Genomic DNA, 25,898 nt, shown 5'->3' with positions numbered 1-25,898 from the left:
AAACCCAGCTTCCAAAACACACTCATTTTAACACAGATTTAAGCATTCTGAGTCAGTTTATTGAAATGTGTTATTGGAAGTTTGACTTCATGCCTTGTTCTCCCCCCACCCCCCCACTGCCCACCACCTTGCTGAGTCAGTCCAAATGACATGGCAAAGCACCACCGTGGCACCAACACCCACCCCAGACTGCCTCGTCATGTGAGGGCAACAGACTCGATTCAGTCTCAAATCATCTACAAAGCATATTCTGGCACTACTACACAATGAAGGAGTTATTAAGTCAGAAAGTGTCTGCATCAGGAATGAGTAACTGGCTCGGATTTATTTTAAGGTTCTATTTCAGTGATTACTACATAACTGGAAGCTGTTGTATTTCTTCCTGAAAGATTATAAAGACGTTGGTATATATTTGTAGGGTTCATTAACATCCCAGCAGGAAGGCAGTAATGTGGATAAGAGAACTGTTTGCATTGTTAGCTCATCTCCAAAGCAAACCCACAGGAGTCCAAAATAAACAGCTTTGTCAGCAGGACAGATACTTGGTAGAGATATTAGACAGAACAACAGTGAGCTTTGATTGAATCACAACCACAACAGCAGTAACTACAATGAAAATCCTGGGGTTATCAAAGGAAAGGAAACAGTCTTTGGCAAATGGCTTAACATTCAGATGATATTTTTCACCCTTGAAAGATCCGAGGTGTGGGATTGAGGACTTTTTTATTTCTGCTCTTAATTAATTGAGTTGCATTATGAACTTGACTGCATGTGGATAGCAGGTACAATCTGTGAGATTGCCATTTCAGCAAATCCTGAAATATGACCAGAGTGTTGGATTTATTTGGGTTCTAAAAATATAATAATAATCCTTATAGATATATTAGGTGATAATTATTATAGATTACGCCTCTTATCAAATAGTTGAGAAGTCTCAAAGCGCTTCACAGAATATATTGTGAAGTGAATTGACTATATATTTTTGTGGCCAATTGCGCACAGCAGTGTCCCACAAACAGTTGTGGATTGAGTGACCAAATTTTTTTTAGAAAAAAGGCAACTGAACTTGTATCAAACCACCATCAAAGATGGTTTGGCTAGGTGGCGCCCTGACCGACTCCGAGTTCAGTTCTACCTGCTGCTGTAGGTCTCAAAGCTGTAAGGTACACAGCCACTAATAGGGAGAAGGCTTCTCTCCACCCGACAGAGAGATGGTTGGATGAAGATCAATCTCGTGTTGCAAGTAGGGATATGTGGGCTGGAAGCGGCTAAAGTGTTCCCTCTGCATGAATGGTGAGGCTGAAAACTTGTCCTCCATCTTGGAGTATACAACAATTCTGAAGTGCCGTTTGCCAACATAATAATCACCTTATTATGTTGTCAAATGGATCAAAATGCTTTATAGGATTTATTGTACAATGAAGTGACAGTGTATTTGTGGAGTCCTGTAGCTCAGTGGTTAGAGCACTCGCTTTGCAAGTGAGAGACCTGAGTTCAATTCCAGGCAGAGGGCGAAACCTTGGGCAAGTTTCCTTACTCCACACGCCTAATGATAATCCCTTCAAAAACCAAAAACAATAATTAATTGGTCATTTTCAATCTACGACTGTTTGTGGGACATTGCTGTGCGCAATTGGCTGCCGCGTTCGCCCACAAATATACAGTCAATTCACTTTGCAGTATGTTCTGTGAAGCGCTTTGGGACGTCCTCCCGACGTGAAAAGCGCTATATCAAATGCAAGGATTATTATTATTATTTGTAGACAAGCATAGGTGTATTTGTAGGTGTATTCTGTTTTAAAAGTTCACATTGAGCATAAGTAGACTGTTCCCACTGGTTTGGGAGCCATAAGACCCAAGTGTAAGATAGTGACTAGGGAATCTAAAATGGAATTTAGGAGGAACTATTTCACGCAGAAGTTAATGAGAATGTGGAACTCACTGTCCAAAGCAGTGGTTGAACAGATAGTAACAATGCATTTAAGAGGAAGCTAGATATGCTCATGAGGAAGAAAGAAATAGAAGGATATGGGAAGGAATAAGGAATGGTTGGAGACTCAACTGGAGTATAAATACCGGCACGGACTAGTTGAGCTGAATGACCTGTCTCTGTAATCTACAATTTATGTGAATCTGTGTAAATCAAGCAGAATTGTTGAAAACTCTTAAATTCAGTAAATTTAAAAAAAACTTTCAAACACAGCCTGAATTTAAGAATTGTCCAAAATTATGCATAATCTTAAATATTAATGTAAAATGATCTTACAGGCTAAGACTAAGTGGAGTTTGGATCACTGAAGGTGCTCAGTTTGAGGCACAATGGACCCTAGTCAACCTTTTTGCACAAAGTGATCTTTCTTTATGTGTTTTTTGTCAACGGCTTAGTCCAAGCGTGCAGAGGCTAATTGGAAAATCTCCACTGCTGCGCCGGCTGAGATCAGTTTATCCACAACAGACCTGGGTTCAAACCTTCTTTGGAGTGTACAGCTTGATATAAAGTACAAAACAATTTGCATTTATATAACGCCTTTCACTTCAGGATGACATCTCAAACTGCTTATCAATGCTGGATGGGCACCTAAGCTAGGGTAATCAATTATTAATTAACCTGAATAGCTTGTATTAGAATTTTTAAATACTTATAAATTCAGACTATCAACCTTCTTTAGGATTTACAGGCGTGACAGTGGCAATGTGCCTTTAGCAAGTACAGTGGCACTGTGACTTTACAGAGGACAGTGGCACTGTGAGTCCACATAAGTTTGATACAAGTTCAGTTGCCTTTTTTCTAAAAATAATTTGGTCACTCAATGCACGACTGTTTGTGAACCACTGCTGTGCACAATTGGCTGCCACGTTTCGCCCACAAAAGATAGTCAATTCATTTTACAGTATATTGTGTGAAGCGCCTTGAGACGTCTCAAAGACATGATAAGGTGCTATATCAATTGCAACGATTTTTTTAATAATAAATCCTGTGAAGCATTTTGATCCATTTTCCAACATAATAAGGTACTATATCACATTCAAGGATTATTATTATTAGGAATATTCTCATGGGTTAAATATAAGTATTTTGGGCCCTTTGGAGAGGAAGGGGGCAGGAAATGATTTAAAATAGAAATCCAAGGAGCTTCTGTTAATTGGTCAAGCACTCTGGGATCCTACCCTGCTTGAGGTGCGTTATAAAGATGCAAGTTGTGGTTATCCATCTCAGGTGTTAAGCCATGGGTGAAAATAAATGGTGTGAAAAATGTGGTTTAATAACACAGTGAATGTAATAATTATCACTCCGGGTCTGTTATGAAATGTTATGAATGTCCTGATATTATATTTCATTTTTCTGTAACTTCAAACTGAGTACACTGGCTGATAAATTTAAATTATTAATGAGTATCTTTCAAATTGTGTGAAGTTTATAAACTGACTCCACCAACCACGCAAGAGATAATCAACTGTGACCGTAAGCCACTCCGTCTCCCAGAGGAAGGTTCTTAACAAATACTCAATATGAGCAAGAAAAACTTTGGGAATATTTATTCATGCTCCCATCTTCCCTTCTCATACCTGACTTGCTCCCTTACAAACAACAGTCCTCTCACCTGCCTTCAGCAGCACAAAAATCATGTGGCTTTATCTCAGGCTCTACCTGTCCCTATACCCTTTCAATATTGTTCCTAATTGGAAGACTGAAACGTACATATTTTTGCTTTAAGACCATTGTCTTAAAACTTAGGATTGTGCAGGTTTTGGGGGAAAAAAATAAATTCGTTAGTCAAATTATTTTTTGTAGTTCACATCAAAACTGAACATCAAAACCAAATTTAGTTTTTCCCCCAAAATCCACACAACCCCAAATTTTAAGGCAGTGAGAGATTTCAGGCCTCAGACATTAAGCCAGTTGTTTTTGAAAGGAGTTAGTTAAGACAGCTTGAATGTTTTGGTGGCAGTCTGAGCCACATACACAATACAGCACGTGATAACAGCTCTTTGAATCTGCTAGAGATTTGTCACTAGAGATTTGTGTTAGTTTAAACCTATGCTCATAGACCAAGTCTAGTTGCACCGGAAGTATCAATACTTGCATCATTTGAAAGACCTGGATCTTGCCGCTTCCTCCCCCCAATCATCTTCTCCCCAATGAAAACAAGTTTGTCTCTGCAGTTCTTTGAGTGTGTCAAAGGTGAATAATTCAAGTGAAACATTTTTTTTAACCACTTGTGTTCCTGGCTACCACATGTTGAAACGAGCGATACACCTTTTAATGTACATGCAACACAGACCCTTGTAACCGGCTTCTCTGCCTATCCATAATATTGGAACCTCCTTGTTTGCTGTAACTGTGCCTTGCAAAAGGGACACAAGTCACATCAACCACTTCAATGTGCCCAGTCCACTTTACTCTGCCAAAACCCTGCCTGTGCACTAGGTGGCTGACTGCGGCTTTGACAGAAATATCTGCTCAGAAAACAAGGTATCAATACAACTTACTGTTGGTTGCATAACATATGGTTGATGAGGCATCCATGATGTACTCTGGACCTGTGTGCAAAACGAACCAAATGAATCACAATGCATCAACAAATGCATTACACACTCAAACCTATACAATGATCTTTAGTCCACAAATGTACATTAAGCAAATCTGCACAAGCTGCAGGCTTGGAAAATTAAAGTTTGATAAACAGGCAGTAATTTAGAGTTCTGCTTGTGAGAGGAAAACCAGCATGATGTAACAAGCTCGCTCCCTGACTTGATAACTGAGCATTCGGCAACATTTTAGACTGCGCTATCGGATTCTCACTCTGCATTTTACCACACACTGAGGTTGTGCAGGTGCCTGCATGTACTTTCTGAAAGCTTAGCAAACCTTTCAAGCCTCACGAGTAGCCAATGGCAGTTGTGAGAAAATGTAATCTTGTTTTATGTGTCTCAACATTAAAGAAACGCATCCCTCCTCATTTCAATTGGATTCAAATTTTTGCCTTCGTGCCATCATTTTTCCTCCTAAAAAAAGTTTGATGATATCCAATAGATCCACCTGACTAATTAACTAATTAATCTACTGTGAGGGTTCCCTGATATATAAAAAGCATGAGCTATGGGATCAAGGGGCAGGAGATATCTTTACCTCCCAGGACCATTGGAGCCATTAGAGAGAAGAGATTTTGATTCCATCAGACTGGGCCACCGAGTCAGGGTACAGGTGCAAACACAGTGTCTCATTTTAAAATAACAGTCAGACACAACTGAGGGTAGACACAGCAGGAGCTACTTCAACATGGGATGGATGACAAACAATCAGTGTGTCAGCAATGTTGGAGAGCTGGAGCTCGTGTCTGTTCCTGGCAAGTGATCCTTGGAGTCTGTAAACGACTCAAGCATAGAAGACATGACAGAATTCCCTTTTTACCTTCAGACTAACTGATGTTGGTAGACAGTTACACTTTTCTACAAATTTACTATTCAGAAATAAAAGCATCCTGAAAAAGACAGACATTTTTGGATGCCTGTGGGATTATGTTAACATAGTAGCACCTATGTCGCCCAGAACATGGTGTGAGATAGGGACAGAGGAACTGATGGGTGATCTGCAAATCAAACAATGGCTTCGAGCCAGCCAGGGATGGACAGGTGAGCTGGAACACGTATCCACAAATGTTCCAAGTAAATGAAGAGACTGCCTCGCAGTGTCTCTTGCAACCGAACAAATCTGAATCAAAGTCTGAGAGTGTCAGGGCTGCTGGAGAAACAAACATGAGACGTCTTCATCACTAGACCTCAGGTGTAACATTCCCGTGGCTTGCAGCCAGCACCAACTCATCAAAGAATCTCACAACCAACTCAGAGGTTTGACAAAGCTCCTGCTCTTGCACAAGTGACAATAAGAAAGCGAACTGCTGAATGCTTGAAAGGTACACTGAGAGTCCCGCTGCTAACGTTTGTGGGCAAAATAATGTGCTTGTAATAAAACAAATAAAGAGCAGCTTCCACCACAAAGTGGCAAACTCCCTCCTACCTGATACGTGGAAACAGGAGAAGCAGCAATGAATGGTGTGATAGATGTCTGCGCAATCATACGATTCGTGGCAATACTGTACGGTGAAGAATAAAAACTGTAGGAGGCAAACACAGTATTAGTGTAAGAAAACAAAGTTCTAGACCAAGACAGCAGCTGGCATCATTCCCTTTTCAACTTCTAAAGTCTGTTCCTGGGCAATGAGGTTTCATAAGAATCACATTTACAATGGTTCTTTGTGAAATAGCACAGATCAAAGGTCAGGCAACGCTGACTGCTCATGTTTAAAGATGTCCTTCAGCCATAATATTTCATTCTCAAAGTGTTTGCCAACGTGAGCCTGACAGCCAAAATATGACATTATTTCTCTCTCTGTTCTCTCTCATATGTCTACATATGTGCCTATTTTCTTATGTGTACGTGTGTGAATCCCTGTGAGCCTTGGTAAAATTCTGATGCACACTGAAAATGTATTGCATCCAAAGTGGATTTTCTATATTGCCATCGCCCCTTGTGACAGAGCTCGATTAAATATTTATACACATACTTATGCTGAAAAAAAGAATTATTCTAAGGTTTTTTGCAACACCTGGAAACATTTTGACATTTTTAAGAAAGAGACTGGTGATTAACAGTGAACCACAGGTAGGGTCATATTAGNAAAAAAAGAATATTTTGCAGCAATTGCTGCTGTGGCAACTCTATTACAAAATAATTAGTGCATGGCTCCAGCCTAGCTGTACTACAGGGATTAACATTCGGAAGCACTGTGGTAATAAAGACTGGTTTACTAATGCATTTAATTCAGAATATGAGGAAAGCATTCTGTGTGTCTGTAACTCTTGAGGGTATGATGGTGAGTTTCCTTCCCTGTTTATTAATGTAATGTACTAGGGGGAGGGCATGCAGGAAGGGAGGTAGTTTTAAATATATTATGTCTTTTGGCAGTAGGTTCTCCCACTCCCTATAGAGCAAATAGCTTGGAGCTGAGAGGAGCACTTAAGCATGTTTATAGCATTTCATGCAAGTTAACCCTTAAATGTGTAAATACTGGTACATGATTATTCATCACTGACACTGACGTACAACTAATGTTGGGCTAGCAACGTGGCAAATAGCAGATATAAAATGTTGACATAAATCCGGTATTTCTTTACCAGAGACGCATTTAGTTTACAGCCCTCAGCTTTGTTGGAATAGGTCTCATGCCTCGATATTGAAGCTAAATTCCAGATTGATTCAAGTGTGGTAGATGGGGCAACCGGAGTGGTGGTGGTGGGATGGGGGGGATGCGGGAATACAGTGTTTAACACTTCTTAATGAGATTCCTTAATAAGTAATCTAAGTTGTGCAGAACAGGATTACTTCCGGTTACCAAAAGTACTTAGCTACGACCTGCTGGAAACTCGATGTGATCTACTTGTGTTCCTGAAGGCATCCCTCCTTCTACACCTTTGAACTTGTCATCCCCTCCTCTGTCATCACCACCATATCCTCCATGAAGCTCACCACCAGCTCCCTGGGCCCCATCCCCACCCCTCTCCTTAAATCCCAGCTCCACCTCCTTCCCCACTACTCGCCGTCACCTCTCAGCTTTGCTCTTTCCTTTCCTCCCACTCCCTCCATGAGCTCTTCCAATCAGGTTTCCATGCTGCCCATGAAAACTGCCCACGGAAACTGCTCTAGTCAAGGTCACAAATGACATCCTGACTATGTGTGACCAGGGCTCCCTCTGCTTTCTCATTCTCCTCGACCTCTCCACCGCTTTTGATACTGTGGACCACTCAATCCTCCTCCACCGCCTCTCCTTCCACCTCAACCTTCAAGGTTCTGTCCTTGACTGGTTCAGGTCCTACCTTTCACACCGCCTCCACTTTGTCTCTGCAAACGGCTTCTCCTCCAGCCCCCGCACCGTCTCAATGTTCCTCAGGGTTCTGTCCTTGGTCTCCTCCTCTTCACCCTCTACATGCTCCCCCTTGGTGACATCATCCGCAAACATGGGGTAAATTTCCACATGTATGCAGATGACACCCAACTCTCTCTCTCTGTCTCCACCCTCAACTCCAGGACTACTGGCATCCTGACTGACTGCCTGTCCGACATCAAGTCCTGGATGAGGGACAACTTTCTCCAACTGAACGTCAGCAAAACCGAGGCCCTCCTGATTGGCTCGCGCCAGTGCCTCCGACCTCGGGCACTGACAGTATCGGCTGCTTGACCCTGAACTGTCTTTTTTCCCCAACATCCGCGCCATGACAGGCACTGCTTACCACCACCTCCACAACATTGCCAGACTCCGGCACTGCCTCACCCCTCAGGCTGCCGAAACCCTCACCCACGCATTCGTCATATCAAGGCTCGATTATGGAAACTCCCTCCTTATCGGCCTTCCCAACTCTTCCCTTCACAAGCTGCAGATCATCCAAAACTCTGCAGCTCGTGTACTCTCACGCACCAGGCTCCGTGACCCCATCACTCCCACCTTCGCCCGACTCCACTGCCTTACCATCCCTCAGAGAATTGAATTCAAGATCCTCGTTCTCACTTTAGAGGCCATCCATGGCCTTGCCCTCTCCTACCTCTCTGACCTGCTGACTCCCTACCAACCTGCCCGTCCTTCCGTTCAGGGGGCTCCGGCCTGTTCCATGTCTCCCGCCCAACCCACCCTACCATCGGTGGCTGGGCTTTCAGCCTCTCTGCCTTCACACTCTGGAACTCCATCCCACAGTCGCTTTGCCTCACTTCCTCCCTTACCTCCTTCAAGGCCGGTCTCAAGACTCTCCTCTTTGATCGTGCCTTCAGTCATCCTCCCACCTCTCTGCCTTCCCTCATCCCTACCCCACCCCTCCCCCATGCTCGGGTCCTGACCGCTGACTGTCCAGCGCCTTGCAAAGTCCTCCTGACATGAAGGGCGCTCCATAACTGTAATTTTGTTGTTGTTATTATGAAGAACAGCTACTTGCATAATGAAATACTCACCCATTCTGCATAGCCGCGGTGGGATCATAGGTTAAAGCCATGCCAGTCTAAAAGAAAGAAATGAATCAAGACTTTAAAACTTTCCAGAAAGAATACTGAAGAATTACACAGAGAATCAGTGCTCCTCATATGAAATAGAAACACAGTTACTAAAGAAGATTCTGTCGACAACACATCACTGAGCTAAGTCTTCTCATTCCTGAGTGCCAAATCCAATACCCATCTGACGAGAATCTGTCCCGAACGCCAGCAGAACACAGGACAGTTCTCTGGGCATTAAAGTCGTCTTTACATTTGTAAAGTTAATGGCTGAATCTAAAGTAAAATTAGACAAACAGTCTTAAAATCTCTAGTGAAAATTCACAGGGTCTTTATTTGTGACATAAACATGTCCATGTTATCAACATTAAAACCTTAAATGGATTTAATTAATAGGTGAAGTTGATACCACTATTAACTCATGCAGCAAATTCCATTGTTTAGACTACTTCAATTCCAGTGTCCCGTCAGCACTTTAAGGTGCTGATATATGGTTGGCACAGGTTACAAACACGCTACAGTAGCAGGGACCAACATGACCGATTGGACAGCAGGTCGGATGGGGTATCTCTTCCTTTAGGTGAAACTTTATTTTCAATTGCTGTCTTCAGTCAATAATTATCTGCCTCTTAGACAATAACTAATGGCGGAAAACTGGCCTGACAGTCCACTGCCAACTGTGGCTCGAGCATCTCCACAGCTACCGCCGTTCCTTGACATGAGCGAAGATGGCCTTTTAGTCCAACATCATCTTGGAGGCTAAACACTAGCCTAAAATCCTTTTTTCCACCACCCACTACTTCCTCCGTGCTCCCCCTCAGGCCTCCTCAATCTTCACATCAAATGCCAAGTGCGAGGAGGTCATGGACTTCTTTTCATCCAAAATTCATAACATCCGCCAGGCAGTCTCATCCACCTGCCTCTTGTCACCCACCACCACACCCTCTCTGTCCCACTCATCCTCCCTATCATCCGCTCCTACCACCACCCCCTCCTACGTTCCTTCCTCCCCATCTCTCCCTCCTCCCCCTCACCCACCATCACCTCAATGAAACCCACCACCTGCTGCCTCGACCCCCTCCCCACCAACTTGCTGGTCACCCAGCTCCCCCTCCTCTGCCACTAATGGCTGACGTCATCAATCAGTTTCCTACGGATCAGTCCCTGCCCCTCTCAAAACTGCTGTCATCACCCCTGTCCTCAAAACACCTTCCCTAGATTCCTCAACCCCAGCCACTACCGCCCTACTTCTAACCTGCCCTTCCTCGCAAAAGTCCTAGAATGCGTTGTTATCAATCAACTTTGCGCACACCTCTCCTCCCACTCCCTCTTCGAACCCCTCCAATCCGGTTTCCGCCCACAGTACAGAGACTGCGCTTGTGAAAGTCACAAATGACATCCTCTCTATCTGTGACCCGGGCTCCCTCTGCCTCCTTGTCCTCCTGGACCTCTCCGCCGCGTTCGACACAGTCGATCACGCCATCCTCCTCCACCACCTTTCCTCCGTCATCTACCTCAGTGAGACGCACTCGCATGGTTCGAGTCCTACCTCACAAACCGCCAGCAGTACATCTGCACAAACGGCTTCTCCTCCCGTTCTCACCCGGTTATCTGTGGGGTACCCCAAGGATCCATCCTTGGCCCCCTCCTCTTTCTGATCTACATGCTCCCTCTTGGGGATGTCATCCGCAGACATGGGGTACATTTCCACATGCACGCGGACGACACCCAACTCTTTTTTCCACCTCTCTTTGCGACCCCCAGTCCCCTGATGTTCTGTCAGCCTGCCTGTTGAACCTAAGAGGCTGGATGAGCGAAAATTTCCTTCAGCTGAACGTTGACAAGACTGAAGCCATACTCTTTGGCTCTCGTCAACGTCTAAAATCTCATGGTTCTCACTTCCTCCACCTCCCTGACCTCCCCCTAAAACTCTCCAAACCTGTACGCAACCTAGGCATCAGGTTCGACCCCCAATTATCCTTCCTCCTCCACATCCAGTCCCTCACCAGCACAGCCTTCTTCCACCTCATCGCCCGTCTCCACCAAAAGCTCTCTCCGAAAGCTGCTGAAACCCTAGTCCATGCCTTTGTCATCTCTATCATCCACTACCATCCATAAAATCCAAATCATTCAAAACTCTGCCGCCCGCATTCTCACCCGCACCAAACTCTGCTCCCCGATCACCCCAGTCCTTGCCAGACTGCACTGGCTGCCTGTCCCAGAGAGGATCGACTTCAAGATCCTCACCCTTGTATTCAAATCCCTCCACCCCTCTGCACCCCTCTTCCTCTCTGACCTCCTCTCTCCTAAAAACAGTACCCGTTGACTTCGTTCCTCCAGGTCTGGCCTCCTCCTCATCCCTCAAGTCCTCCGCTCCACGCTCGGTGGCTGTGCGTTCAGCCACTATGCTCCGAGGCTCAGGAATTCCCTTCCTCACTCCATTCGCCTCGCTCCCTCTCTTCTTATTTTCAGGTCCCTGCTGAAGACTTTCTCTTCAACCACGCCTTTAGTCACCTTCCTCCCCATCCTCCTGGCTCGGCCCTGGGATCTGTTACTGAAAAGTGCTCTGAGATGCCGTCCGGCGTGGGGGACGCTTTATAAATCCAAGTAATTGTTGTTGTTGTAACTAGTTCTGTGTGAGGTGAAGTGCAGCTCCTCTGATCAGATCTTCCTCTGCAGTTTGCACAGAGAGACTGTCTACCCTCACTTACTTTGCTGGGCTTAAGATGCTTAGCAAGTGAAAAGTCACACCTTATAGTCTGTGCTGCTATTGATAAATCGCATCTCTTCACAAAAAAATAACATTTACGAATACCAGGACACTGGTCATTTTTGTTCGACAAAAGTTGGTGGAAGGGGGAGGTGTGGTAGAGGAAGAGATTTCGATGTTGTGATGATTCTTTTTTCATGTCTTGAGAGAAGCCATTATCCTTGGGGAATGGCTGCTTTGACAAAATGCCAGTTTATTTCCATCCAGAAAAGCTACAAGACCCTCTATTTGGGCATAAAACAGCTCTTCAAAATGACCAAACAACCAACCTTTAGAAATCCTGTTTCAGAATGTGGCTTTTTTGCTAGAATCATTGGAAAGGATCTCTGGATCCCACGAGCAGGTCAAGCAGATTTATCCTTCAAAACATGAGCCAACGTCACTTGGCTATATTGTGATCCCAGTTGTTTCAACCGATCCTCCACGAGCCGGACATGCAGAATCACATTAAATGTACCCCAACAAATTTTGGATGATGAACATGTGCATTCTCTAGGTATCTACTTTTCTTCATGATTGGAACTGTTTCTTTCCTCTCTTTTACTTGTGTGGCATTGATTTTTGATCAAAACAATGGCTCCTTCCCCAACAATCAGTGCAGATGGGAAATAAAGGTACGCACAGTGGGCAGGAATCAGTCAGAGATGCAGGAGAGCAGTTGATAAGTTCTCCAGCCAGCACAGACGGTCTATGGCACACATCACTGCATTCTTAACCAAAGTCCACAGAAACTATTCCCACCTTCTTAAATACAAACTACATCCTGAAGCTGACAACGAATATAAACTAATTCAACTGACCATTTGCTCACGGCTACTATCTCTTCAATTTGAGTTATAACTGCCTTCACATTTCAACGACTTTGAGGATACTTGGACATTGCTTTATGGCTCTGGTGGAAATGTTGCAGCATCTATAAGATCACCCTTAGTTGAACACAAAATTAAACTGCACTTCCAAAGAATTGTGGCACATTACCAGCATATAACTGTGTGAGCCTGACAGTGACACTGATTCCAAGGCTGCCATTATTTCAATTTTTCAAATGTGTTGTTATTTTGGGGGCATATTTGTGTGTCTGTGTATTTGTGTAACATCTATAGATTTGGTTATGGTGTGTAAGTGAATTAGGCATCACAAGAAGGGTTTGGATGAAGTAGACCCTTTGGTCCATTTGATCTCATCCTCATTGCCACAAAATACAGTCAATTCACTTTAGAATATATTCTGTTCAGAGACGTGATAAGCATTATATCAAATGCAAGGATTATTATTATTATTATCCGTCCAGAATACCCACTCTACCATCACCCATCACTTCGTTAAGCTGCTTTTTAAATGTTGGGCACAATGGCACTAATGACATAATTTATTCTTGATAATTTTCCAATAATTTAAAATCCTTACAGCAATCTTTCAAGTTGAATGACTTTTTTTAATAACAAGAGACTTTCAATGATATGTATACACGCAAGATTTATCTCTTTATTGACCAGCAATAAAGTTTTATTGGCCTTGTGACCAATAACGTATCGTGTATTGTTTGGAGCTACTGAGCGGGTGATTGACAAGGCTGGTAGTGTTCTCATGATATAATACACAGCATAAAGGAGATATAGCTAGCATGGTTTCTGAAGGCAACAGACATGCCCACATTCAACAACAACAAATTGCATTTATATAGCACCTTTAATGTGGGAAACTCATCCACATTCAAATTATATGAGACGTCACGAAGACATGATAAGGTGTTATATCGAATGCAAGGATTATTATATTATTATTATATACTAGTTACAGGATAGAATGAATCACTTGATTTTATTCGCTGTTGTTGTGAAGATGTACATATCCTCCGGAATACCAAGCCTCAACTGAACATTAGCAAACCCACCCCACACACACACCCCAACCACCGAAGCCCCCCTCGACATTAACCCTCACAACATTTGGCTACCAGAATCATGGAACTTTGGCCTATACCTACACAATCGCTTCACAGTAATTCCCATGAAGCACTTTGAGATGATTTGAATGACATGATAAGGTGCTATACCAAATGTAGGGATTATTTTTATTATTACTGATATTTTTAGCTAAGAGTGTAAATAAAGAATGAGATGATGGTTTGGCAGTAATTTTGCTCTTTTAGTTGTTGTTTCAAAGAAAATTGTTGTTAAGATTCCTGCCTTGCTGTGGAGAACAGCCATTTAACTCATACACACAATCTGCCTGTGGGCATTAAACTCTTCGAACAGTGACTGCCCAGCAGATACACTCAGCTGACGCCCAAACTTTGGAATGCCATTTTCTGTTGTCTTGCATCTTGATTTGCAGCAGATGGTAAGTTAAACCATCCAAAGGAATGTAATATATAATGATGCAAATAAAACTGCTTAGCTACCAAAAATCAGCCACTTGTTTTTTGCTAATAAGCGTGGCTCATCTTACCCTGACAGAAAGTGAGCACAGATGACGCATCAAACCACGCGGAGGCACAAGTCACATTTTAACAAGGAGAGGTGTTTCCAATGAAGGAAAGAGAAATAATGGTTTTCCTACCGCATGGGAAGGGGAAGCGGGGAGTGCACCGAAATAGCCAGACTACAACAGTGCCTAAAAACATCAGCATGTCAAACATCAAGAGGAGATTAAGAAGACAGCAACAATCAGCCGAACAATTTCAAAAGGGCAGAAAAGGTGAAGGAATCTCATTCTAAATGCTGCCAGGGCAGGGGCGGAGCTGCGCTTACTGACAAAATTACTGACAACTGCAACAATAAGGGCGGCAATCCTCAGCACCATGTGAGTGAGGAGAGGACGCCCACTGAGACTGTGTATTCTTTTCACATTCATCGTATTAATATCAACCAGATGTAATGACGGCTGACGTGATCCTGAATCCAATAACACATTGCAGGGCCTATAAAAACACATATCTCATATTCAGTGTCTGCACTATCCGTAAAGTTTTCTGAATGCAGCACAATGTCTTGTGCAGCAGAAAAGCAAACACGTTGAATATTATGGAGGTGGGGGAAAGCTGAGCAGGTGAAGGCACAATTGTGGGGTTTAAAAGATAGCTGTAGGTTGAAGATTTGTCCACTTTCTAAATCATAACTGATTGTCTGAAGAATCGGCTTGCCATCGTTTTCTCTGAGGAAGAAGAAAATAAGGAGGAAGGAATGGAGGAAAGGGGAGGGATGGACAACTATGCTCAAAATCTGAGGGACCTGACACAATAGGAAAGGGAAAAGCCTGGAGCTATTCACCTCCAGGACGATGATCACCCTCACAAGACGATGAGGTCTCATCTGTCTTGCATCTAGCAACCGAAGCAACATATGAGCCAAAGGGATTGGGTATTTGCCCCTTCAGTGTTTCTACAATGTGAGATAGCGGCTGAAGGCCTGAGGGAACACCATTTGTATGGCTTTTTCAGGCCTTTTGTAGGCTACAAATGTGAAAAATCTGACAATAGGTCCAAAAGCAAATGGTAAACTATTCCACTATCAGCGGCTGCTAAATGATAACAAAGTCATTAATGATAGCATTAATGACAGGAATGGTTTAGCCCTTATGTTGAAACACAGAGGCTTCCCTCAATTGCCTGGTGGGCAAAGTCATCTTCATATGTAGCAATAGGAGGTTGCAGAATTGGTTCTGTACAGTGCTGAGTTTGTTCATCTCAGCCAGAGACAGTTGATCAGTCATTGCTATCTGGTGATCTGTACTGGAATGTTGGGCAAGAATGAGAACAGGCTTTGGTTGCGATGCCTTCCACGTGTTGAACATCCCATTGACACTCATTGTCTACGCTCACACATGATGGATGGCCATTTAGGTGAGATCTTGAGGATGGTTGGTGGATCCGTATGTCAGCACTAATCAGTGTTTTCACGGAAGAAAGGGGAGAAAAAGGCTGGCAATCCCCATACAGATCTCACAATTTAAATATGTTTGCAATTAAATTTTTACTGTTTATAAGATTGTATCTCTATAGCTGTGCTGGTTGCCAGAACAACAGGAAAATAAGAAAGTAGATTGCAAAACTAGTTAAGCGCACATCGATGACAAACACCACATTGCTTCTGCTTAAACCCTTCATCCAGGTATTGGCCAGGGGAGGGTTGGCTGTTGGTTGCATTTGGAATAAATCCACGTAGCTAGTTACTGAGTGCACTGTCCAGCAAGCTTCCTGCTGCTCATCCAGCAATGGCTAGCCTACCTGTTAAGAGCTTTGGCTTCCAGGGTTAACAGATAAATCTATGTCTCAGAGATGCTTCTCCAAATCCTGCAGATGAGTGAGGCTGGCTGGTCTGTTATCATTAGTGTCTTGGATTATTGTGGACCTGGCTGGCTCATGACTCAGACTACCCAGACCACCATGGAAGGATTGATTTAATTCTGACATTCTGTTGCCAAATAGGTCACGTTTGAGCCACTCCAGACCCAAGGAGACCCCGCTTACCTCCCTCTACCCATAATCATGAATTGATAATAATAATAATAATAATCCTTGCATTATTATTATTATTATGGTGGATCTTTAACACGCGTACCAAGCACTGCAAACATCCCAAAGCCTGTGAAGGCTGTAATGAGCCATCAACATCCACGCAGGGTAGCATCTCAGAGCACTTAAGAGTGGCAGAGGCTGACTCTGAGATGGGGGTGTGGGGAAGGTGACCATAAGCACAGTCGAAGAGGAAGGTTTTCAGGCGGGACTTGAAAAAGGGGAGAGAGGGGGCCAAGGCGGAGTGATTGAGGGAGAGTGTTCTAGAGTTTGGGGCATAGTGGTTGAAAGCGCGACCTCTGATGGTGGGGCAGAGGGTGCAAGGGATGAATAGGAAACCGGTGCCCGTTGAGTGGAGGCGTCAGGTGGTGGATTGGGGAGTGAGAAGGTTGAAGAGGTAGGGAGGTGCCAGAGAGTGAACGGATTTGAACACGAGAGTGAGGATCTTGGAAGTCGACAATGTTCATACCGTGATTCAGTTCTGAAACAGCTAGACATACAGTGCATGGTAGATTTACATAATCTTATATGGTTGGGCTGGGCAGAGGCAGCATTATAGATGGATTTTCTGATCAAACTGCTCGCCACACTGGTGCATCACCTCAATAGGCCTGGAATTGAAAAAGTCCTGGTCTGTATGGCTGTTTTGTCTTAAAATGGTTCAGAATTGTGGAAAATTAAGTCTTGATTTGGATGTCGGTTTCCCGTAGGTGTTAGAAACAAACCATCTTACAAATTAAAATTGAAGTTAGAAATTTTAAGTTGACAACTAGGTGGAATTTGTTGCTACACAAGGTATCCACTCAGAGCTTCTGCACCATTCAAAGCCTTTACTGTGACAATCAGTGGATCAGTATCTATTTTTCCTTTGTCTTAGTTGAGAAGCTCTCTCCAGTTTCCAGAGTACCACCCAAGGTAACACCATGTGATGGATGGATTTTTCTCAAAGCTCAACAGCCAGTTGTTTATACATCTGTAAAACAGAATAAATAAACACATTTCAGTTCGATGAACACATTTCACTATCATGAACATTGATGTCTCTATAGTTTAAGATCACTTTTTATCTTTTGTTCCTAAATCTCGCAGTTGCTTTCATTTGTTCCTGCACTTAATCTAGTCAATACAAGTTACTAAGATTGTAGTGGAGATAACATCAATTAATTCTGCATCAGTTGACTGCTCAATATTGATATTTTATTTACCTGTTCTGGTGTTCCAGTTGTTGAAATAATAAAGAGAGATTTATTCTTCTGCCTTAGGTCCCCTGTGTCTTCTTATTCTTGGTGGTGGTTTTCGATCCTGGCTCCATGCAGATTGCTCCTTCAGCCTGGTGGCCACTCAGCCTCCTTTTAGAGCTGCAATGGTTTCAGAAATGCCCACTAATGTGTGGCCTCTTTTACCCTGGGGCTGACAGTGATATATTCACATCAAGGATATCTTGACTTGTGCCATTTCAAACAGAATACTTTCTGCTCCACTGAAATGCTGAATTTTCATCATGTACACTATGTGCATTCAGTAAGATGGTTCATCTCTTTTAGCATGTGAATGGTTAGCAGACTCCTGACAGTAGTATTCAGAACTGCTTTAGAATGTTTGTGGTAATAATAAATAATCTTTGAGTTTCATATATTGTTTTATCCAATCGTAGAGATGTCTAAAAACGCTTCACAGGATATACTGTAAAGTGTAATTACTATACATTTTGTAGGGGAAACAGTTTCGCTTTTTTTTGTAATAAGTGACAGAAAGAAGGAAATAAAGAACATGCATTACAGCACCTTGAAACACCTCAAAGTGCCTCACTAATTATTGTCAAGTGTAGGTCGCGATTGTTTTTCTAGACAAATAATGCAACTATTTTGTGAATAGCGAGTATGCCGAATAATTATTCAAGATTTGCAGCATGCAAAAGATTATTTTTGCATATCCACAAATTGTTACGATTGCCAAGTTTCCTCCACCAATGGTAAAGATTTCAATTGTAAATGGACGTAAATACTGTCAGACACCAGACTCCCCTATTCCTCCCTACACAAGTTGCAGACTATTCAGAACTCTTTTCTCACACCAGGCTCCACAAGCCCATTACCCCCATCCCCACAGCATGGGCAGATTCAAGATCCTGTACTCACTTTAAAATCCCTCCATGGCCTCGCCCCCACTTTGCCTCTGCAATCTTTTGTTACTGCTTCTTGCCCCCTGCCCAATCCCCCCACTGCACAATCAGCGAGCTTTCAGCCACTCTGTCCCCGCTCTCTGGAACTCCAACCCAGAGTACCTCTACCTTGCCCCTCCATGCCCACTGTCAAAACCCACCTGAAGACCCATTTTTTCCATTGCACTTTGGGCGATCTTACTCCTCCTCCTCAGCTCCTTCCCCTCCCTTTCCCCTCAGCTCAGGCTCCTAGTCAATTGAGTGAAGCTTTTTCAGAAGTCCTCCTGCTGTGACAGGCACTATATAAATAGTGTTCAAATGCCGCTTAACAACCAAGTGGTCATTTTCTGCATTACATAAAATTTGCGTTAATCGCTTAATGTAAAATCGGGGAGCTGTAGGCAATATTCTCTCCCCTTCCCTTGTTGGTGATTGGACTTTTTTCCTACTATTGTAATATGGTTGCAAAGGAGATGTCATCTTCTTCTACCTGGTGGCCATTCACATGTGAACCTTGGTGGTGAATGTTGACATTGTATTCTGGTGGCCATAGAGCTGAGCGTTATCTTGTTCTCACTCAATATCAGCACAAGCAGACCTCCAGCAGGGGTCACTCACTAAAGATCAGGAGCCACAATATCTCCTCCCTAACTTCAGGGAAACATGGCCCCAACTCCTGCTCTTCTTTGGACAAGATATTAAACCGGGGCCTGTCTGTTTGTTTGTTCAGGTGGACGTTAAAGATCCTATGGCACTATTTGAAAAATGAAGGAATTCGTCATTCACTTCAAGGCTTTTTTGTGGGACACTACTGCACACTAATTGGCTGTCGCATTTGCCTACAAAATACACAGTCATTACACTTTACAGTAAATCTTGTGACTTGCTTTGAGACATCTCAACTACATGGTAGGACGTTACATCAAATGTAAGATCAGATGTCTCTGCACAGAGCATGGATCTAACGGGACTTTCAAGGTGCCCTTTGGCTCAACTGGATAAACCTGCTAAGCCATGAAGAAAAGCTGCTCCTCAGTGGTTTCAATAACCAGCTTATTGGTGATGTTTGTAACTTCATTTGAAAGTGATTCAAGCCAGTGTGAGAAACATCAAAATAATTTAGGAAACTATGACTGATCAGAGGAGTACCATAAAAATCAAGGTTCTATTACTTAAAACAGGGAGATTCTAATTGAAACCTTTACTCGGTTTCTGCGTGGGTTCTCAATCCAATGAATGAGGCTGTGTCATTCACAGTTTGTGGTAAATATCCTGTGAGGGGTGCATAAGGGAAAGGAAAAAGAATGCTCATCGAAACAGTGCCAAATATTCAAGAGCAAATGGCTTCTTCCTGAGTGGAAAATCTTTGCAGCTCCTTTGAATGGGAAGAGCATTGACCTCTGCAAGGTTGCTGGATGGCTGGAAGCGATGTTTATTGTGCTTTGGAGCTCCGCTTCATTCAGAGACCTTGTGGATCTGCATGTCATTCCTAGCTCACAGTGAGAAACTGACATGCTGTTTCCAGCTGTGTTGTGAATGCAATCTCACAAGACATTTGAAGTGCATTTTGTATCCTGTCATTGAATCCCTTCAGAAAAATATTCTAGATGTATTGTAATCTCATTGCTCTTAGATTAGATTTACATCAATTGGTGAGATCCATTTAAAGCAGCTGCTGTAGTTTGCAAGAAACAGAAAGTTTATTATTATTATTATTATTATAATAATGGAGGCTTCATAAACACAATGGGAGTCATTTTCAAAAAAAAAGCTTGCTTTGCAACATTTTTGTTTTACTCTCGCTCTGTCCAGTCACCCATTCTGTAACTCCTGCACATAGACTATCCACTCACCAGACAGAAACCTGACCATGTGGGATATCAGCACCACTGCTGCCTTTGGTTTGTTTTGGTCAGTCTCCTCTCTCTCTCTCTCTCTCTCTCTCTCTCTCTTTCAATTCTCTCACACTTTGATCCAGCATTCAAATCTCTTTAGATTTGCCCCGACAGTCCAATGTGATCATTGATAAGCGGTCCGAATGAGACTTGGACATCCGATGGAACCTGGGTGATAAGATGTTGCACCCCTGGACTGCTGGCCTGGAGCACGCACCTCATTAAATTGGCTCCAGCACCTCTGTAACGCTTATGCACAGGAATGATATAAAGCCAGAGCACAACGGAAATATCAATAGCTATTTCACTTTCACCATGCTGCTGCATGTTGGAATGTTTTCAGAGCAGATATCAGGGTCTATTTTACGGTGTTTCAGAACATAATTCCCCAATAATGATTCTAAATTGCATATAGGGAATCCCGCTGGTAGCCAGAACACCGGACGTAAATCATGGAGGGATGCACTTCCACTTACTGCCAGAGTTCTCTATTTCTAACTCAGAGCCCTTATTAAAGAATCCTGTTAAAAAAAACACAAATTATATTCCATTGTACTTTTCCCAGTGACAACAAGCTCTTCAAAGAATCATAGAAATTGCCACCACAGAAATGTGGAGAAGTGGTATTTGGCCCACCACTCATTCCTGTGTTGGACTCTCAAACGTGTGATAGTTATAAACACATCACTAACCATTCCCCCAATATTATTATGTGATCGAAACCCTCCATCAGCAGACCATTCTCACACATTCAAATAAGGCATTTACAGAGCAGCACAGACAGTAATGAATTGCTGTAACGGACAGCAATGAACAGCCAACCAAGTGGTGCACTGACGGACAATCTCCACTGGATGGAGCACAGTGAAGTGATATTGTCCCAGTGGATGGTTGCCAGCATTATGTATACAATGGGCCTAATTTACAAGATTCGCAAAATTGTAAATAGTGAATCCTACGCATATCCAGATGTGTCTCTCTGGAATTTCCTCAGACTGCACTCTCAATTTCAGTTTCTGGATTGCAGCCCCAGTGCCCAGCAGGATACCAACATCTCTGAGAGGATCCCTTTGGTAATCCTGTAATTCAGATCCCATTGCTGTTTAAGATTGGATGCATGTAGGTATCAGTGAAAGGGCTGGACACTTTAAAAAAATCATGCTCCCACTTATTTATTTGGACAATGGCTTTGCAGTTCAGGCTTGTGACCTTGAAACTTACTTCATTTAGAACTCAGCCACCAAAAAGCAGAGCCATCCATATAATTCATTTATCTGGCTGCCATCTAAATGCTGTAGCATCCTGAACTAATAATGGTCCTGAAATGCTGTCTGGTGCTGATACTAAAATACTTTCCTCTCAATCTCCTTCCTGAGAGTGAGTATAAAGTCACCGCAAAATCATTTTCTACCTGTCTTTCTCCACCCCTTTGTCACCACTACACTTGACTTCTGCTCGCCAGTCTCTTTAGCTCCATCCTCCACAAACCCCACATCATACAGATCTCTACAGCCTGCATCCTCCCACCACTAGATTACATGGGTCAATCACCCCCAGCCTCCCTGGCTCCACTGACTCCCCGACCCCCAACAGAATACCTCCAAGATCCTCATCCTTACACCAAATGCCTCCATGGCCTTGCTTCAGCCTACTCTGTGATTTCCTGACACCCTACCTCCATGGACACTCCTTCCCCTCCAACTTAATTCCATTCCACCCCACCAAGCTTTCAGCCACTTCACCCCTCCTCTCTGGAACTCTCTCCTGAAATCCCTCCACTATGCCCCCTTCCTCTGTTTTCAAATTCCATCTAAAAACCAATCTATTTGACTGCAATTAGTCCCACCCCACCACTAATGGAGCTTCAATCGCTGGTGGAGATAAGCATAAGACAGGTTTGCAGTCTGTATATCCTTGTGCTGTGTTGGTTGGGGACTTTACTGTGACCAAGAGAGGAACAACAGCAATAACAAACTTTTATATAAAGTCCTTCACACAGGGTAGCATCTTGGAGTGTTTTCACTCAGAGAAGGTTCCAAAATCACAAAGATTAGTTTGAATGAGGAAGGTCCTTCAGCCTATCTGATCTCATCCTTTAAAAGACCCACCCTACCATCCTCCCATCACAGTATCAAGCTGGTTTTTAAATGGGTCCAAGGTCATGGCTTCAACCACCCTTCCTGGCAACCTGTCCCAGTTGCTAATAATCCTCTGAGTAAAGAAAAAAATTCCTGGTAACTGTCATGAAATTGTCCTTTGCAATTCTAAACCTATGTCCTCTTGTTCTGTTGTTTTGCTGCATCCTAAGTATTGTTTACTGTTATAATTCTATTTAATATTTTGTACACTATATGATCCCTCTCTGAATATCTCCTTTCAAGACTAAAGAGCCCAAGTTGCCTGATCAGAGAGCAGGGTGAAAGAGAATGCACCACGATCATTTAAAAAGGAACCATTGGCACACTGACAGTGGTGTTGGGGGTGAATTGTGTAATTCATTGTGTTAGCTGTTCAACCAATAACCTGATTAAGAACTACAACTCTTTCAAATAGCTGCTGTGTCAAACCCTCCATTGTCAGGCTGTAGAAAAAAAGCTTAAGAAAAATGCTTATTTCCAAACATGTAACTGCACACAGAAAGGTTAGAAACCTTTCCACAAAACAAAAAAGGCTTCACAGGCTCATTACAGATCGCTTTTGTCACTAATGTGACAATCTCTTTCTCTTTCAGAACTTCAGACGTACAGAATAGCTCACCTCTCCTTCTCTGGGCCACGGCCTTCCGTTCTGTGTATATTTGCTTTGATTCTGTCTTTTCTTCTGCCCTCCATCGGCAAATTTGCACAGCAAAGGCTCATTGGGGGCTGCGGAGGCAAAAAGCCAAGGCCATGTTAGCAACAGAGAAACGATTCTATCAGCAGAAGTACTCGTGTGTGTGTGTTAGATTTCTTTTGAAGTATATCTTGTTAAAGCAGATACTCCGAGTCTCTTCATACTGTGCGCCAAGAGCCTTCCACACTACTCGAGCTTCAAAACATTTTCTAAGGAATACAAGAATTACATTATCCTACACCCGTGACTGAATTCCTGAAAATATTAAAAAGATAAGGGTTTCCCCCACTCTTCCACCAGAGCAATTGAAGGTTACCCACCTGTCTTGCTGGATAAACCCCTTATCTGTTGGTGTCTTCAGATGTACAACACCAAAAATAAACCCAGCACCTTTGAGCAAGCCGTTTCCATCAGGCTGCATCTTTATAACTGGGATTGCTCTGTGTTCAAGTTCATTCAAATCACTGGACCTATTCATGAGTTTTTATAATGCTGCTTTCTTTGTTGAATGCTTTGAATGCAGTTGGCACGATAGGATTGACATAGCTGATGGCCTGTCAAGTAGGTTTGGGCCCAGAAATCAAGAAATAATGACCACCTCTGGAATTCCCTTCCATGTGGTGCATGCTCGAGTCTGAAATTTTATCTGCTGCTGGATTATATGCTGAATATATTCCCTGCATTTGGATAGATATAGAAAAGCGCACTAATCCTTAATATGACGATTGATGCTAGCTTGCTGAAACCTCTCTTTTCTGTCATGTCTGAGGGGAACACTCATTATATTTATGGTCTCGGATTTACAACAACAACAATTTGCATACTAACGCAGTAACCACCAATGCAAATCTTGATGGTGGGGTGGAGTGGGCATAAGCAGCCAGTTGGTTGCGGGGAAGGAGGACCCAGGGAAATAGGGTCTCAGGAATTCACGAGGGGTAGCTTTTTTGAGCCCTGATTTAAGAGCAATTGATGGCCAATTCCAGTAACACAGTTATCACTAAATCCACGTCATTGTGCTAGTGCCTGCGCAGGCAAACCCAAAGATAGGTTTAACAGTTAACACAGGAGTCCCAATGTGTAGGATCACTGGATAAGATACGATAGCTGTTAACTACACATAATGTATCATGTTGGTCACCTAGGCCTATATCATTTTGTAGTGCATGAAAGACAACTAAATTGGATCAGATATGCATTTCTCTGCTTACCACTTTTACTTTGAATGGTTGTCTAAAATTTCTCCACCATTGTATTATTCATAAAGAACAAGCTGGTTCACATAAACCTGTTCACACTACAAAGCATTATGCGGTGTTTTGGCTTCCTTCGATTCTTTCTGAATACGTCCTTACATTTATCTTTATTGAACTTCATTTGCCAGCTATCAGGCCAAGTGCACGCAATATCAAATTCTCTTTGTATAACCATTGCTCGCTCACAAATCCACACATATATTCACTTTTACACATGCACATACATGTACATTCATTAACATAGGCACAAACACACACACATTTACTCCCTAACACATAAAGGTGCACATTCACACAAACACATGCGCACACTAAAGAATTATTAGCATTTTTTCTACTTCAAATATGGGCAACTAGGCCTCTAAGCCAGCCAGTGGCGGTCCATGTCACTGCATGGATTGTCCAATACAGGGTGATCCACATCATCACGAAGGAATCTGCAATGGCCAGTGACATTTCAATCTGTGTCTGGATGCTTGCCAGATTTAATTAGAAATCACAACTGAGGCTGGATTGTAACTAAAGTCCCCAAATACTGTAATGGAGTGTAGTGTCCTCAATTCATTCTGTAGGAGACCCATTGATACAACTGAATGAAGCCAACAGAAGCCATTGTCTCACTCGTTTATTAGCCTACGATTTCTTATTAATGGGGGTAACAATACCTTACTATGCTTATAATTGGCACTATTGCATATTGGAGTAAATAATATTAGATTATTCTCAGTTTGCATTCCTACATCTTAGTCAGAAATGCATATGACTTTCCTTTCATTTTTGTGCTTTCTTATTGTGAAAATATATGTTTTACAGCAGGATGATCAACAAACTGGATAGAAATCTTCCAGGACCGTTTTCTCAATTCTGATTAAAACATTAGGATCCATGTTATTCTCATGTGGAGAAAGCCATTATCTCATTGCTTCTATAAGGATATTTGTACAGGAAACATATGGAAAATTACACACTTGTGAATTAATAGCTTCCCTTGCAAGGTCTTTATATTAACTAATTTAACGGATTTAACAGACTGAAGTGTCTCCGAGCGTCTGTGTTGTCCAATTCAGACCAGTGTATATAAATACACGTCTAGACTAGAGACAGTTCCGGGTATTGCCAAGAATCAGCTCTCTAAATTCAGGGGAAACTCTGACTGAGAAATGTCCGATCTAATTGTACTGTTCAGTCAGATTTATAACATAGTTTGAACAGTAACATTACTAACAGTAGCATCTGACCCAATGTGGATCCACAAGTTATTGTTACAAGTTAACCATTTTCTTAAGTATTTAGGATACATGTCAAGATCCGAGATCCCCAAGATCCAAAGCACGCACAGTGCAATTAAGGATCTGAGGATAACCACCCTGTTATGCTGCAGATTTTATTAATATTATTATCTATGTATCATCACAGTAAAATTTAAATATT

The 25,898-nt window shown here is 42.8% G+C and overlaps 1 protein-coding gene across 1 annotated transcript in view; it reads right to left on the bottom strand.

Moving 5' to 3' along the window:
• The window catches only part of LOC103187487 (RNA-binding motif, single-stranded-interacting protein 3), a 565,148-nt gene that overhangs the window by 37,866 nt on the left and 501,384 nt on the right, over positions 1-25,898 (bottom strand). Inside the window, exons 10-13 of the mRNA XM_042346715.1 lie at positions 23,137-23,243; positions 8,999-9,045; positions 6,020-6,116; positions 4,492-4,542 (exon numbers count right to left, since the gene is read on the bottom strand). Of these exons, the coding sequence (XP_042202649.1) occupies positions 4,492-4,542; positions 6,020-6,116; positions 8,999-9,045; positions 23,137-23,243 (302 nt within the window). The remainder of the gene's footprint in view (positions 1-4,491; positions 4,543-6,019; positions 6,117-8,998; positions 9,046-23,136; positions 23,244-25,898) is intronic.

The sequence above is a fragment of the Callorhinchus milii genome, unplaced genomic scaffold (assembly GCF_018977255.1).
Source record: "Callorhinchus milii isolate IMCB2004 unplaced genomic scaffold, IMCB_Cmil_1.0 Scaffold2, whole genome shotgun sequence".
NCBI lineage: Eukaryota > Metazoa > Chordata > Chondrichthyes > Chimaeriformes > Callorhinchidae > Callorhinchus > Callorhinchus milii.
The sequence above is the reverse complement of the archived record's forward strand: the minus strand, read 5'-3'. Positions and strand labels throughout refer to the sequence as shown.